Genomic DNA, 13,327 nt, shown 5'->3' with positions numbered 1-13,327 from the left:
GCGCCACGGATCAGGCTCAGGCTGGCGTAATCAGCAGCAGCGCTGGAATAGTCCATGGATCCGAACTCCTTCCCATCAGGAGCTTCCAGATGATCCGTGCTGCTGGACCACTGACCCTCGGACACAGCCATCGTCTGCAGCAGGTCGTTCATGGCTGACACACACACACACACACACACACACACACACACACACACACACACACACACACACACACAGCATTAACACGGTGAAGGACTCGCATGCATTAAGTATGAGTAAAACAGCGGAGAAAAGAAAGAGACATGAAGAGCAAATGCTGAAAGTGGTTCATGGAGTGACGATGCAGTAAACACCACAGGATGCTCCACTGGCACATGAGATGTAGAGAATAACACGGCTCCACAAGTGGTTATAATGCTAGTAAAGCAGCGTAAGGTCTATTAGCACAGTCAGATCTGACTCATGAGTTATTAACCATCATGTGAACAGTGTTTACACTCTAATATATTAATAATGGACGTCTAGCAGGCAGAGTGACCAAGTGTGACACTTAAGCCGTGTGTTAGCAGGACACCAACAAACTAGTTCTATAAATCTCTGTTTCTGCATCAGAAAAGAAGAACATTAACTCTAACATCCATGACATCACATCACAAGAGAATGAGGACTGCATGTGTGTGAAATATCAATGATGAGAGACGCCACTGCAGAAGAGACGGACAGTAAGAGAAGAGCATGATGGGTGTGGACTATCGGATGCCTTACACATAGAGCGGCGGTAGACGGCCTTCACTCTGTCCTTCTCCTTGGATCGGTTCCTCATGAACGGAAGCTTTTTCAGCGCTGTCACCGGACAAACGCAACGAGCGGGAGGAGAGAACAGACGGTGTTAGCAAGACAACAGTGTCAAACTGCAGTCAAACTGATGCACATGTGATTAACATCCATCACAGCTGCAGGTCACAGGAACACACATGTAGTGAGCGAGCGATGCAACGTACGCCACACTAGCCACGTTTCCATTACAGATTTGCGCAAAAATTTTGCGCGATTTTCTAAACGTCAATAAAAAACTTTTGGGAAATGACTGCGTTTCTATTAACCGATGTTATGCGACTAAACCGTTCCAAAAATCATGGCGACGGATGTTGGTAGGTTTACGTATATCAGCCGCCGCACTAGCCATTATTATTAATGGAAGGAGACGTAGGCGTGTTCTCCAACATTAATGTCAAGGAAAGACCCTTATACTTGTGAGCGGCACATGCGAGGTGTTTCTGGGTGTTTTACCTCATGTCTGCTTCAAGCTTTTGACAAATTGTGGCATTTCTTTGTTGTTTAGAATCCAGTATTCCTGTAATTCTTGTCTTTTATGACTTTAATTAAGAACTCTGTCTTGTCTACTGTCTTCTTTAAAGGATGATCGACTTTTATGTATGTCAGGTGACCTGTGAATGCGCAAAAACGGTTTCCATTACAGTTCTGAGAAATATTCCGTTTTCGAATTGCCTGAAAAACCAACTCATGTGAGCATAAACACTTTTTTGCGATACATGGGAGTTTTTGCGAAAGTGACATGTTTCCATTGGGGGTATTTTCAATTTGCTCAATTTGAAGGGTGATGGAAACGCGGCTACTATGTGATGCCAACAGCACAACAGGGAATGATCATTAAAGGGTGCAATGCCACACATCATCACTCACACACAGCTGTATGAATGACACTGGAGACGAGCGCTGGATTACAGTCACACGTACTGTTTGAATTGCACCTTTTAATAGAGATGAACACAAATGCAGTGTTCATGGGCTGACTGACAGCGTACCGTTAGAGGAAGCCTGCGTTTGGCTTTTCTCAGCTCTCTTCCCTTCACAAAGAAAGCAAGAAAAAACAAGACAAACCGTCATGCTGGAACTACGCAATCATACATCATACATGTTTCCTGTTATCATACTCTAGCTGAGATGTGAGCTAACCATGAAACAATGAACGTTTGCATTTTTATTAACTAACATTAACAAAGATTAGTAAATTATATAACAATATATTGCTTATAGTTAGTTCATGTTACAATTAATGCATTAAGTAATGTTAACAAATGAGGCCTTATTGTAAAGCGTTACCCAAATTTATATCGCACTGACTTCATAGAGAGCTTTGACTGAAAAAATTAACAACAAATTGATTCTTTAGGAAAACGCTTTGGGGGCACATAAGTGACGACGGAACATTACTTCTTTTAAACCAGCACATGCCACTAACGCCTTAGAAAATTGGTCGAAAGAATCCGAATCAGTCAGATGACTCAGTCCCTCATTGAGGCTTTTCTCACTGCACCAGGCTATCATCGTTCTAAACCACTTTTTTAACCCTGGGTAAAGGAACGATTTACACTTGTAATTTAGAAGCGAGGTTAGCAGCACTTTTTACCCGGGGTTATGAAGTCCTGCTCCGGAGCAGAGTTAGAGCCGTTTCTGCACTGTTAACCCCACATTGCAGTGCAAAACGTGTGCCGTGTGAAGCGATGTGGTCTAGATGCTTAGCAACACACAACCAATCCTGTGCCTTGCATTCACATGCTTTGGATTGTCAGAGAAACGCCATGTGTCAAATGGTGACGGAAAACATGACAATTGGCATGAAGAAGAGACAGTTTCATTCTTACCATTATAATCTGAAAAGTCCGTTCATTAAAAACTTGATAGTTTAGTCGGCAATATATAATATGAGGATGCGCAATACTTGAGCCTTTATGCAAACAGGTCACGTGCGGCATTTGTCCAATCAGTGACACTAACACCGCAAATAAGGAAATTAACCCATGATTTAGGAATGTACAGTGTGTGAAACATAGGTTTATGAATACCCCAGATTAATTGTTAACCCTGGGTAAATAAGGAGCAGTGTAAAACAATGAAGTATCTCTCTAATCTCTGAATCTATCAGAGTGATTCAGGAGTGAAGTATCTCTCTAATCCAGGGGTGGGGAACGTTGGTCCTGGAGGGCCACTCTCATGCAGAGTTTAGTTCCAACCTTAATCAAACACACCTGAACAAGCTAATCAATGTCTTCAGGATCACTAAGGCTACAATCAGGTGAGTTTTTTTCAGGGTTGGAGCTAAACTCTGCAGGACAATGGCCCTCCTGGACCAACGTTCCCCACCCCTGCTCTAATCTCTGAATCTATCAGAGTGATTCAGGAGTGAAGTATAGTGTACCGTGCGTATACTCACTGCCGCTGCGGTGTGCGAGCGAATCCTCCAGCGAGTTGGACCCGGAGCCCACGGACGAGCTGTCCTGGCTGTCTGGGTGGGGCAGCGTCAGGAACCCTTCGCTGGACTCCGAGCGGGACGGGGTCTGTGTGAGAGAGCGCATGCGCTCACGACTCTTCGGCTTGATGAGCTTCCTCATCTTCAGTGTGATCCAGTTACCTCTCCTGCAGAAACCACACGCAACCCTCATTATGTGATCCGTTCATGTAATACTTCAAAAACCCAAAACACATGGGGTCACTTAAAGGACAAGTTCGGTATTTTACACTTAAAGCCCTGTTTACAGATCGTATCTGATGAAATAGAACTGTTTAGATTAAAATTTGGACAAATGCTCCTGTCCCGAGAATTTTAGTTTTATTTAGCGTTTGTGGACCTATTTTGCCGAACGCGTCACACCCAGATTCTTCCGTTGAGAGCTTGAATAATAGACACCAGTTGGTGGCGATAATGCACCTTTGCCGATTGCAAGCAAACCGCTGGCATTTCATTTAATACACAGAAGAAGCAGAAGAAGAAGCGGCGGAGGAATACCGCACCTCACACAGCACATTCAATACAATCAATGGAGGTGGACAAACACTACGATAAAACCTGTTGGAAAGCATCTTTTTCAGCGTTTTTTTTTGGGCCCGTATCAGTGAACACCCCTGACCACTCGGTGAGTTTCACGTCTTTGTAAACGAAAGTTTAATGTGTTTTAGGAAGGAATCTGCCAGTGCACATAGACAACCATTGTGGGGGTGGGGGGGGAAAGCTAAATAAAACTAAAATTCTCGGGACAGGAGCATGTGTCCAAATTTTAATCTTAACCGTTATATTTCATCAGATACGATCTGTAATCAGGGCTTTAAGTGTAAAATACCGAACTTGTCCTTTAAACACTCAGCATTCAGGACACCTGGAATTTCTCCAAGATCTGAGATTCACCTTCCAACATCACATGTGCGAGAGAACCTAGAAACATTCGGCCAAATCACACAAGCAGTGCAGAGAAGCCCGCTCATCAACAGAGATGCAGCCACTCTTCTAGTACAGTGTTTCCCAAACCTGCTCCTGAAGGACCCCCAAAACTGAACGTTTTCTTTGTCTTCCTAATCAAACACACCTGATTCAACTCATCAGCTCATCATCACATGGGTTAATGAGCGATAATGCAATACACACAAAAAGCTGCTCGTCTGAAGTTGTGTTTGTCCCATCTAAACGAACTCTCAGTGGGCATAAACAGTGTTTTCTGTTCTCCTCTGCAGAGAAAAATGGCACAAAGGGATTTCTACTCTTGAACAAACCAATCCTGGTTTAATCAACTTAGTCAGGAAAGCCACATTTTTGGAGTAAGACCAGCCTGGAGAAATTTCGCATGAATCTGAGACAGCGTTCACAAAGAGTGCATGCAACTCAACGATGTGCCTCCCAGAACTCAATGCAATGCAAATGTCTTATATAAAAAGAAAGATGACCAGTGCAGTACAGCTCACTGGGGTGTAGGTTGTCACTGTACACAATTTATAAAAATGCATGTGCATAACAGCATTAGCGGCCCATATAAATGCTTATGCACAACTGGTTATCTTGGGTCATATCCTGCACTTTCTAGAGCCCATGTCTCATATGGAGCAGGGAACTACACTAACCTTTTCCACTGGTGGCACTTGCGCTACTAACTTTTTCAGTTACTGGCGCAAAACATGATTTGGTCGCACAAATTATTTATAGTAAGCCGCTCAGGATAATAATGAACAATAATGAAACTGTATTGCATACAGATGTGCTTTTTATTTTACTTTCCATCTTTTAAACCACATGCCTTGTTTTCTTTAACAGTGGTTGGGATAGATTTACTGCAATAGAAAATACAGTACACAATAATGTGCTAAATTAATTTCTTTTGGATTTCAACATGCTATGGTTGCCACAGATGGGCAGACTCCTGAACTCTTAAAATAAATATAATCCATAAAATAATATAATAATAGATTTTCAGCAGCTATTGACTATTCAGTATTAAAGATAAAAAAATGCATGTCTACTTCACAATTAAGTGAAATATAATAAGCCACAAATAAGGCTATATTATAAGCTACATTGAACTCAATTATCAATTCAGATTCCTCACTTGCTTGGTTTGCTTGACGCCGTAATGCAGTGGGGAGTGCTGCTGCGTCACGGGATATGTACCCGTCTATACATTTCGCGTGCTTCATACTGTCCTTGAGAAGCTTCAATTTACATGGACACTTATAATCGGATTGACGGCTCAATCGGACTAAAAACATCTTCATGTAAACGCCTTAATCGATCGGGTTGAGCTCGATCCGAATGCAATTTCGATCGGATTGAAAGGGGTGGTTTATTCCTTTTGTAATGTGATCGAGAGAACATGTCAACACATGATCGGATTGAAAACCGAAACTGAAAGGACTGCGCATGTACAATGACGTCTGACGCACGGAACGAGCTGTTCTTCCTGTTGAATAAAGTGTCATATAAACGAGTGTCCCGTCATTCTAAAATTCTTATTTCACTCAGCGTCTGTGAAGTGAAGCAGGACAACGTCCCAATAATTGTTTGTAAAAATTAGGGTCGCAATGGCATTTCAAAAGGTCGCATATGCAACCATTTTGGTCGCAGTGTAGTTCCCTGTGGAGGGTACATCCCTCCTGTCCTCTCTGAAGGGCCTGTGAGGAGCAGTTCTAGACAGTGATGCGGTCCCAGATGATGCTCTTTATCTGAGGCACATTCTGAACTTCTGACATATGGGATAGTAAAAGTATTGCTGTGCCACACTGTGCATTAGGGATGTGCCAGGATCATTCAGGAACAGACTGAACGGCATTTCAAAAGCATCATAAGCCTAAGTAGATTGCAGAAATCATTGGCACCAGTAGTCTTTATGAGCTACTTAGGCTTACGATGCCTCTGGGAAGTGCAGTTAGTGAGGTAGACTAGTGAAAGGAAAGAATATAGGATCCCCATGCCAGATTCCCCATCTCCTCCATCACTGTCCATGATTAGGCCTACCACTATTATGCCATCAGCAGATTTGATCAGTTTCCATTCCCTGGGGAGAGCCAATGTTTAAGATGAGAGAGGATGTGCCAAACAATTAGGAAATCCAGGAGCCACAGGCAGATTGAGGAACTTAGTCCAGAGCTTGGAGACAATTCTGATGGAGATTACAGTCTTGAATGCTTACCTGTAACCGACTTACATCAACCTAATATACTTTTTCCCTTTATGTGATTTAAGTGGGAAAGGGGGGCATGTAGTATTGGTGTTATACCATTGTCCATAGTTCTGTTTGGGTGGTAGGCAAACTGCAGTAGATCAAGTAAATTGAGGAGTATGGAGCAAAATGAATGTTAATGAAGCCATGGGCTCAGTTCTCATGGAATTCATGAACTGAGAAAGATTAAATGCTACATAATGGCCGCTTTGGATAAACAAAACAGTTAAATGCATAAATACAAATGTTTTTTAAAGAATGACCCGTGCAAATTACCCTCTATAAGATGTGTATCCACCGGTTCACATGGTATGCTGATAATAGTGGGAAAAACCTTAGAGAATATCTGGATGAGAACAGATAAATGAAATTACCCATTTGGGTTCCTTGTACCTTCCACTTCTGAGTTATTCAGGGACCTAATGGAAACCACTCTAGCACTCTGAATGGTAATACTTTTTACTCTCAGGAAACCAATAAGACTCAGATTGGGCTTTTACGGGCCACACCCAGAGGTTCTAACCTTGAGGATGTGGCTGCCAGCTACTCCTGGTCCAGCCTGAGCATTGCTGGATGTCTGGCATTGTGGAGAGGGGTATTCCTGCTCACAACACGCTCTTTCCCCACCCCTGCTTCAGTTCCTGCAGATCGTATTAGATCTTATCTGCAGTCACCCAGAATAAAAACCTGTGCAACACTCCAGGTAAAAGTCTGAGAGTGGACAGTGTGGCCTTAGCAATGCCAAGATCTCAAAGAGAGATGTCATGAGAGATGACCTAAAGAGAACACCTCTAACCCAGGTTCTGACAGATTACCCTAAACTCTACCTCTTTGATGTGGAAAACCTAGGCTTTATTCACCCCAATGGAAAGCAAAACAGCTCTGTCTGAAATCCCTATTTCCTTATGCATCATTCACTATATGGGCCATTCTACAGAACTGATGGAAACGTCTTTTTCCACACATTCTGTATGTATGTAAATTGTATAATATCCAAGGTACACATTTCTAGTAATTGTGCAGTTAACTATCATATTGTAAACATCAGAAAGTTTTGGAATATTTTCCTCTCCCCAAATTTGTCACTACTGAAACACAATAATAAATCATTTAATGAGAAGGCTTATATTGACCTATTCATATTCTATTCACATCTACCTTGTAAATATATTTTTTGCCATTTAAAAAAAAAAGTTTTCACAGGTAAATTAATAACAATTACAATTTTAACAATATTTCAAGTGTAATTTACAAAGAAAGATTGGATTTAAAATACAACAAATCTTAAAAGACATTAAATTAATCATACTGATTTCAAAGTTAAGGATTCATTAGTTTGAATATACATTGAACCAAACACTAAAATAACATCTTAGTTGATAATTCAATATACTTTATTTTAGACAAAACATCCATGTTTCGGTCATGACGGCACATTTTCTGTAGTGCCAGTAATGTTTTGGTAGCGACCACATCACATTACAGAATTTTAACTCACATACTTTAACTCACAACTCAAACTTAATTTGAAAGCCACGTTTCTAGCGTCTGTAAAACCACATTCTTCCATCTTAAAAATATATCTAAATTACGACATGCTTTCAATCAAAAATGCGGGACAGTTAGTTGATGCGTTCATGAGCTCAAGGCTAGATTATTGTAATGCTCTACTGGGTGGTTGCCCTGCACGCTTAACAAACAAACTACACCTGGTCCAAAACGCAGCCGCTCGAGTTCTTACCAGAACCAGGAAGTATGACCATATTAGCCCCGTTCTGTCAACACTGCATTGGCTGCCTATTAAACATCGTATAACTTTTAAAATATTGCTGATCACTAAATGGTTTAGCTCTGCAGTACTTGAGCGAGCTCTTAACGCATTATAGTCCTTCACGTCTACTGCGATCTCAAAACTCCGGCCAGTTAATAATACCTAGAATATCAAAATCGACTGCTGGCGGTAGATCCTTTTCTACTAAGAAATGTTAGTAGAAATGTAAGAAAAGATGCTAATCAGCACATGGTTAACTAGCACAGTTCTGAACAGTTGTACACACATAAAAACTAAGTTTTATGGAATAACACCCAAAATAGTTTGCTTAATTGCAGAAAAAAGGTGTTTGGTAGTGACGTTCCAAAGTTACACACAGATTTTCCGATTTTTTAACACATTTCCCTCAAAATGCAATGAAAGAGAGTCTATGAGAGAGAGGGACACAGGGATATTTCCTGATAAAAAATTTAGGGGTGTGGTTAAAAACAGTCTCAGCCAATGGACTAAAACACACACTGTTTCGGTAGTGACATGAAAATGCGGGACACATTTTTTTACATAGTTTCATGATTTAAAAATAAAACTTTTTTTAAACTTAATTAATCAATGAATAATACTATTGATTAGCATTACCAAACATGGACGTTTTATTATTATTTAAATTTAATACTGTGAAGCTGCTTTGATACAATCTGTATTGTGAAAAGCGCTATACAAATATTCTTGACTTGACTTGACTTTTTAAAAGAAATCAAAAATTTATATTTTAAAAACAATAAACATTTCAGTATTATTTTCACAAATTGAAATTTAGTGGTTAGGGTTCAGGACAGGGTTCAGGACAGCCACCTCCCAAATGAAAGTACCCAATAAATGATTCTTTCATATATATTAAGCTTTCTGATATTTTAAATATTATTGTGGGATTCAATAGATAATAGAAGGATCTTTGTAAACATCTAAAATTTGAATGCTTAAATGCTTTTGAATGTGTTTTTTGCTTGTGGCACAGCAGTTTGCACCAATTCTGTAGAATGGCCCATATATAGGAATAGTGAATGAGTGGCCAAGGCCAGTGGTATCATAATTAAAGGGGGAGGGACACTCTTGTTCCAGAAATCATTTGATTGGACAACATTTCTCCAGTGCGCTGTGAGTTATCAATGTTTCTAACAGTGTGAATTCCAGTAGAGAAAGATTTCACATTTTAAATGCATCTTCTAAAAGCAAATTTTGTCCATGTTTCTAGAACTACACTAGAATACAGAATTCCTCAAAGATAATAGACACAGACTATCATGGGGTCTGTAGTAAAGTTAAACCCATGTTATAAACACATCCGCTGATCTGTGCGAGATGGCAACGCTTACCTTCGAGGTGGTGATGGGTCATAAAACTTATATTGATCCATAATCTTCTCCTCAAGTTTCTCTTTCTGTCTCCTCAGCTCATTGAGTTTATCACTGTGAGAGAGAGAGAGAGAGAGAGAGAGAGAGAGAGAGAGAGAGAGAGAGAGAGAGAGAGAGAGAGAGAGAGAGAGAGAGAGAGAGACAGACAGTAGCATCAGACTATCTGCACACAGGAGCTGAGGTCAACTACAGGAAATAGTTTTAGAACATAAACAAGAATGAGGGTAGCATGAAAGTGTGAATATGAGAAAGATGTCTACTTAATCCCACTATTAAGTGTGTATAAATACATGTATTGTCTCTGCTCGACGTGGAACAGGTCTTTGCTCTCCATGGTCTGCTCCAGCAGGGTCCGGTTCTGCAGCATCAGGGTCTGGATCTGATCCAGTAAATGCCGGTTCTCTTCCTCTAGATTCCCCTTCAACTGGCTTAACAGCTGCAGGACACATTTCACACACACACACGGTTACCCTCCACATGCCTTTGTTTGTTGTACCTCGCCATGTTCATGGAGAATTTTGACATGAGATTGGGCAGCATAGAGCCATTCACAACAGACAATATGACAAATAACGAGCAAAAACATGTGAAGTGGAAGACGAGCCAGCAAGACATATGCAATAAAGCACTTTTACTGCACTTTTATTTGATCTAATTTCTTCTATGTGGATGGTTCAGCACTTCTGGGTTTAGTGTGAACATGTGACGTTTTCACAAAGTTACACCCTTCTGAGGTAAATCCATGAATAGATGAAGTCTGATCAGATTATTATAATTTTCGCTTAAGAATTTGGCTTAAGTTTAATTCCCTGCAGACATTATCAGTGTCCAACACAGCTCATGAAGTGTGTACCTCGCACTGGTTGGTGAGTTTGGCAGAGGTTATGAAGTGTGTACCTCGCACTGGTTGGTGAGTTTGGCAGAGGTCATGAAGTGTGTACCTCGCACTGGTTGGTGAGTTTGGCAGAGGTTATGAAGTGTGTACCTCGCACTGGTTGGTGAGTTTGGCAGAGGTTATGAAGTGTGTACCTCGCACTGGTTGGTGAGTTTGGCAGAGGTTATGAAGTGTGTACCTCGCACTGGTTGGTGAGTTTGGCAGAGGTTATGAAGTGTGTACCTCGCACTGGTTGGTGAGTTTGGCAGAGGTCATGAAGTGCGTACCTCGCACTGGTTGGTGAGTTTGGCAGAGGTCATGAAGTGCGTACCTCGCACTGGTTGGTGAGTTTGGCAGAGGTCATGAAGTGCGTACCTCGCACTGGTTGGTGAGTTTGGCAGAGGTTATGAAGTGCGTACCTCGCACTGGTTGGTGAGTTTGGCAGAGGTTATGAAGTGCGTACCTCGCACTGGTTGGTGAGTTTGGCAGAGGTCATGAAGTGCGTACCTCGCACTGGTTGGTGAGTTTGGCAGAGGTTATGAAGTGTGTACCTCGCACTGGTTGGTGAGTTTGGCAGAGGTTATGAAGTGTGTACCTCGCACTGGTTGGTGAGTTTGGCAGAGGTTATGAAGTGTGTACCTCGCACTGGTTGGTGAGTTTGGCAGAGGTTATGAAGTGTGTACCTCGCACTGGTTGGTGAGTTTGGCAGAGGTTATGAAATGTGTACCTCGCACTGGTTGGTGAGTTTGGCAGAGGTTATGAAGTGTGTACCTCGCACTGGTTGGTGAGTTTGGCAGAGGTTATGAAGTGTGTACCTCGCACTGGTTGGTGAGTTTGGCAGAGGTTATGAAGTGTGTACCTCGCACTGGTTGGTGAGTTTGGCAGAGGTTATGAAGTGTGTACCTCGCACTGGTTGGTGAGTTTGGCAGAGGTTATGAAGTGTGTACCTCGCACTGGTTGGTGAGTTTGGCAGAGGTTATGTCCAGCTGCTGGTACTGCTCCTTGAGTTTGGAGAACTCGGCCTCCAGGCGGGTCTGCTCCAGACGGGCCGTGTTCAGCTGAGTCTTCAGACTCTTATGATCCGCCTGCAGGAGCTCACTGTCCTTCAGGAGCTGTTGGTGTGTAGAGTTCAGCCTGCACACAGGACACACGCTCATGAGCGTCACCTGAGAGAGAGAGAGAGAGAGGTTCCCTCATCATGACACTCACGTCTGGTGCTCGGCGCTGAGTCTGTGGAACTGTGCAACTGTGTCCTGATGGCTCTTGTTGTCGGAGACCATCTTCTCTCGGTCTGCTTTGAGTTCCTTCTCCAGCTGCTCCAGCTCAGTCTTCTGCTTCAACAGCTGATTGTACCTGCACGCACACACACACACACACACACACACACACACACACACACGCGCGCAGAGTAACGCACATGCCACTCCCTAACGCTTCATACAGTAGCACAATCATCTACATGGCAAACTAGATCAGTCTGATTGCCTTGAGACTTCCCTTTACCTCTGTACAGATAAAACGTTATCAAACTGATTCCAGTTCGCATGGATACGCGTGGAAGCGACTACAAATTCTGCATTACGCTGCCAGACAAGTAATTTGGCGACGTCAGTTTGTAAAGAAAGACTACACGCCTGCACACATATATTCAAACGCACATAAATGTAGACTAAACACATAATATGCATGTGCACGCCGTCAGTGTTTTCACAGATTCCCGTTTTTGAAGTTTAAATTTATGTTTTTCTTTCTTCTGAAAAAATATGAACAAAAACAGAATTTTGTGCAGGGGAAGTTTTTCGAAATTTGGTTGATGTGACATGGAATGACCCTTAAACTTGGCTTGCTGTCCTCGAAGGAGGCTTGATTCTGAGGCTCGGGTCGAGATAACCTCCCCCAACGGTATTACAGAGAAGGAGAAAGGAATGGAATAGAGGAGGAGATGGAGGGATGACTGCGGCTTATATCCACTAGAAGTGATGATTGGACTGGATGATTAGGCTCCTCCCGAACCACACCTGTTCACCTGCCTGCGTGACCCAACATAGAACAAGTGTTTTGGAGAATGGATGGAGTTTGTTTAATGGTCCTTCCATTCATAAAGTCTAAAACATTTAAATGTGATTGGTGAACAAATGAGCTTTTCCCATGTGTAAGTGTATAATCGGGTCCCCGGTGCCTCTACCAACCCAGAAAACATGAAAAGTTACAACCCAGTAACTTTGTTTTGTGAAGCCTTTCTCCGCAAGCATGTAAAAAAATAAGCCAATCAGATTTCGCTCTCTTTCTGATGTAGGAAGAGGATCTTATTATAATAATACCGGTCCTTAATCGGCACGCTTACACACACCAGCCGACATTTGGTTTCACAAGCGACAACAAAACAAAGATCCAGCAAAGCATGAAACTGTTCTGTGGTCGAGCACTGGACACTAGTGACCAGAACATGTCAGCGCTGTCTTATAAACACCTCAGGAACTGTGGACACTTGTGTAAGAGCTCAACATGTTGATGAGATGATCAGTGTAACTCCACAACTACAGAAATGTCTCCACTAACATTCAGAAACGTCTAAAAGTGAAACTCTGAGTCTCTCCGTAAGGCTGCACTCGCTGCTGGTTACTCTGGGATTCTGGATGAGTGAGATTGGCCGGTTCTGTTATTGCCGGAGTTTCTGAAGCTCCGCCCTCTTCTGAACGGAGGCGGAGCTGCTGCTCATTTGCATTTAAAGAGACACACACTAAAACGGCGTGTTTCTGCTCGCACCCAAAAAGGGGCAAATTTG

General features: G+C 42.3%; 1 protein-coding gene and 1 long non-coding RNA gene across 5 annotated transcripts in view; one reads left to right on the top strand and one right to left on the bottom strand.

Annotated features, from left to right (window-relative positions):
* ccdc88ab (coiled-coil domain containing 88Ab) overlaps nucleotides 1-13,327 on the bottom strand; it is an 89,296-nt gene that overhangs the window by 21,032 nt on the left and 54,937 nt on the right. For 3 of the 4 annotated variants that reach the window (XR_013800136.1, XM_079634246.1, XM_079634244.1), the window contains exons 21-28: nucleotides 11,752-11,895; nucleotides 11,490-11,676; nucleotides 9,959-10,104; nucleotides 9,630-9,722; nucleotides 3,218-3,420; nucleotides 1,809-1,850; nucleotides 748-825; nucleotides 1-154 (exon numbers count right to left, since the gene is read on the bottom strand). The exon at nucleotides 1-154 is cut by the window's left edge and continues 20 nt beyond it. Coding sequence is in view for 3 of the 4 variants with exons in the window: in XM_079634246.1 (XP_079490372.1) it covers nucleotides 1-154; nucleotides 748-825; nucleotides 1,809-1,850; nucleotides 3,218-3,420; nucleotides 9,630-9,722; nucleotides 9,959-10,104; nucleotides 11,490-11,676; nucleotides 11,752-11,895 (1,047 nt within the window). In the remaining variant the exon portion in view is untranslated. The remainder of the gene's footprint in view (nucleotides 155-747; nucleotides 826-1,808; nucleotides 1,851-3,217; nucleotides 3,421-9,629; nucleotides 9,723-9,958; nucleotides 10,105-11,489; nucleotides 11,677-11,751; nucleotides 11,896-13,327) is intronic. The other variant, XM_079634245.1, reaches the window with a different exon arrangement.
* Nucleotides 1-13,327, top strand: part of LOC307009974 — a 135,051-nt gene that overhangs the window by 98,829 nt on the left and 22,895 nt on the right. The gene's annotated exons all lie outside the window — the stretch shown is intronic.

Source organism: Phoxinus phoxinus (genome assembly GCF_949152265.1).
Source record: "Phoxinus phoxinus genome assembly, chromosome: 14".
Classification (NCBI taxonomy): Eukaryota; Metazoa; Chordata; class Actinopteri; order Cypriniformes; family Leuciscidae; genus Phoxinus; species Phoxinus phoxinus.
This window is presented reverse-complemented; position numbering and strand designations above follow the sequence as displayed.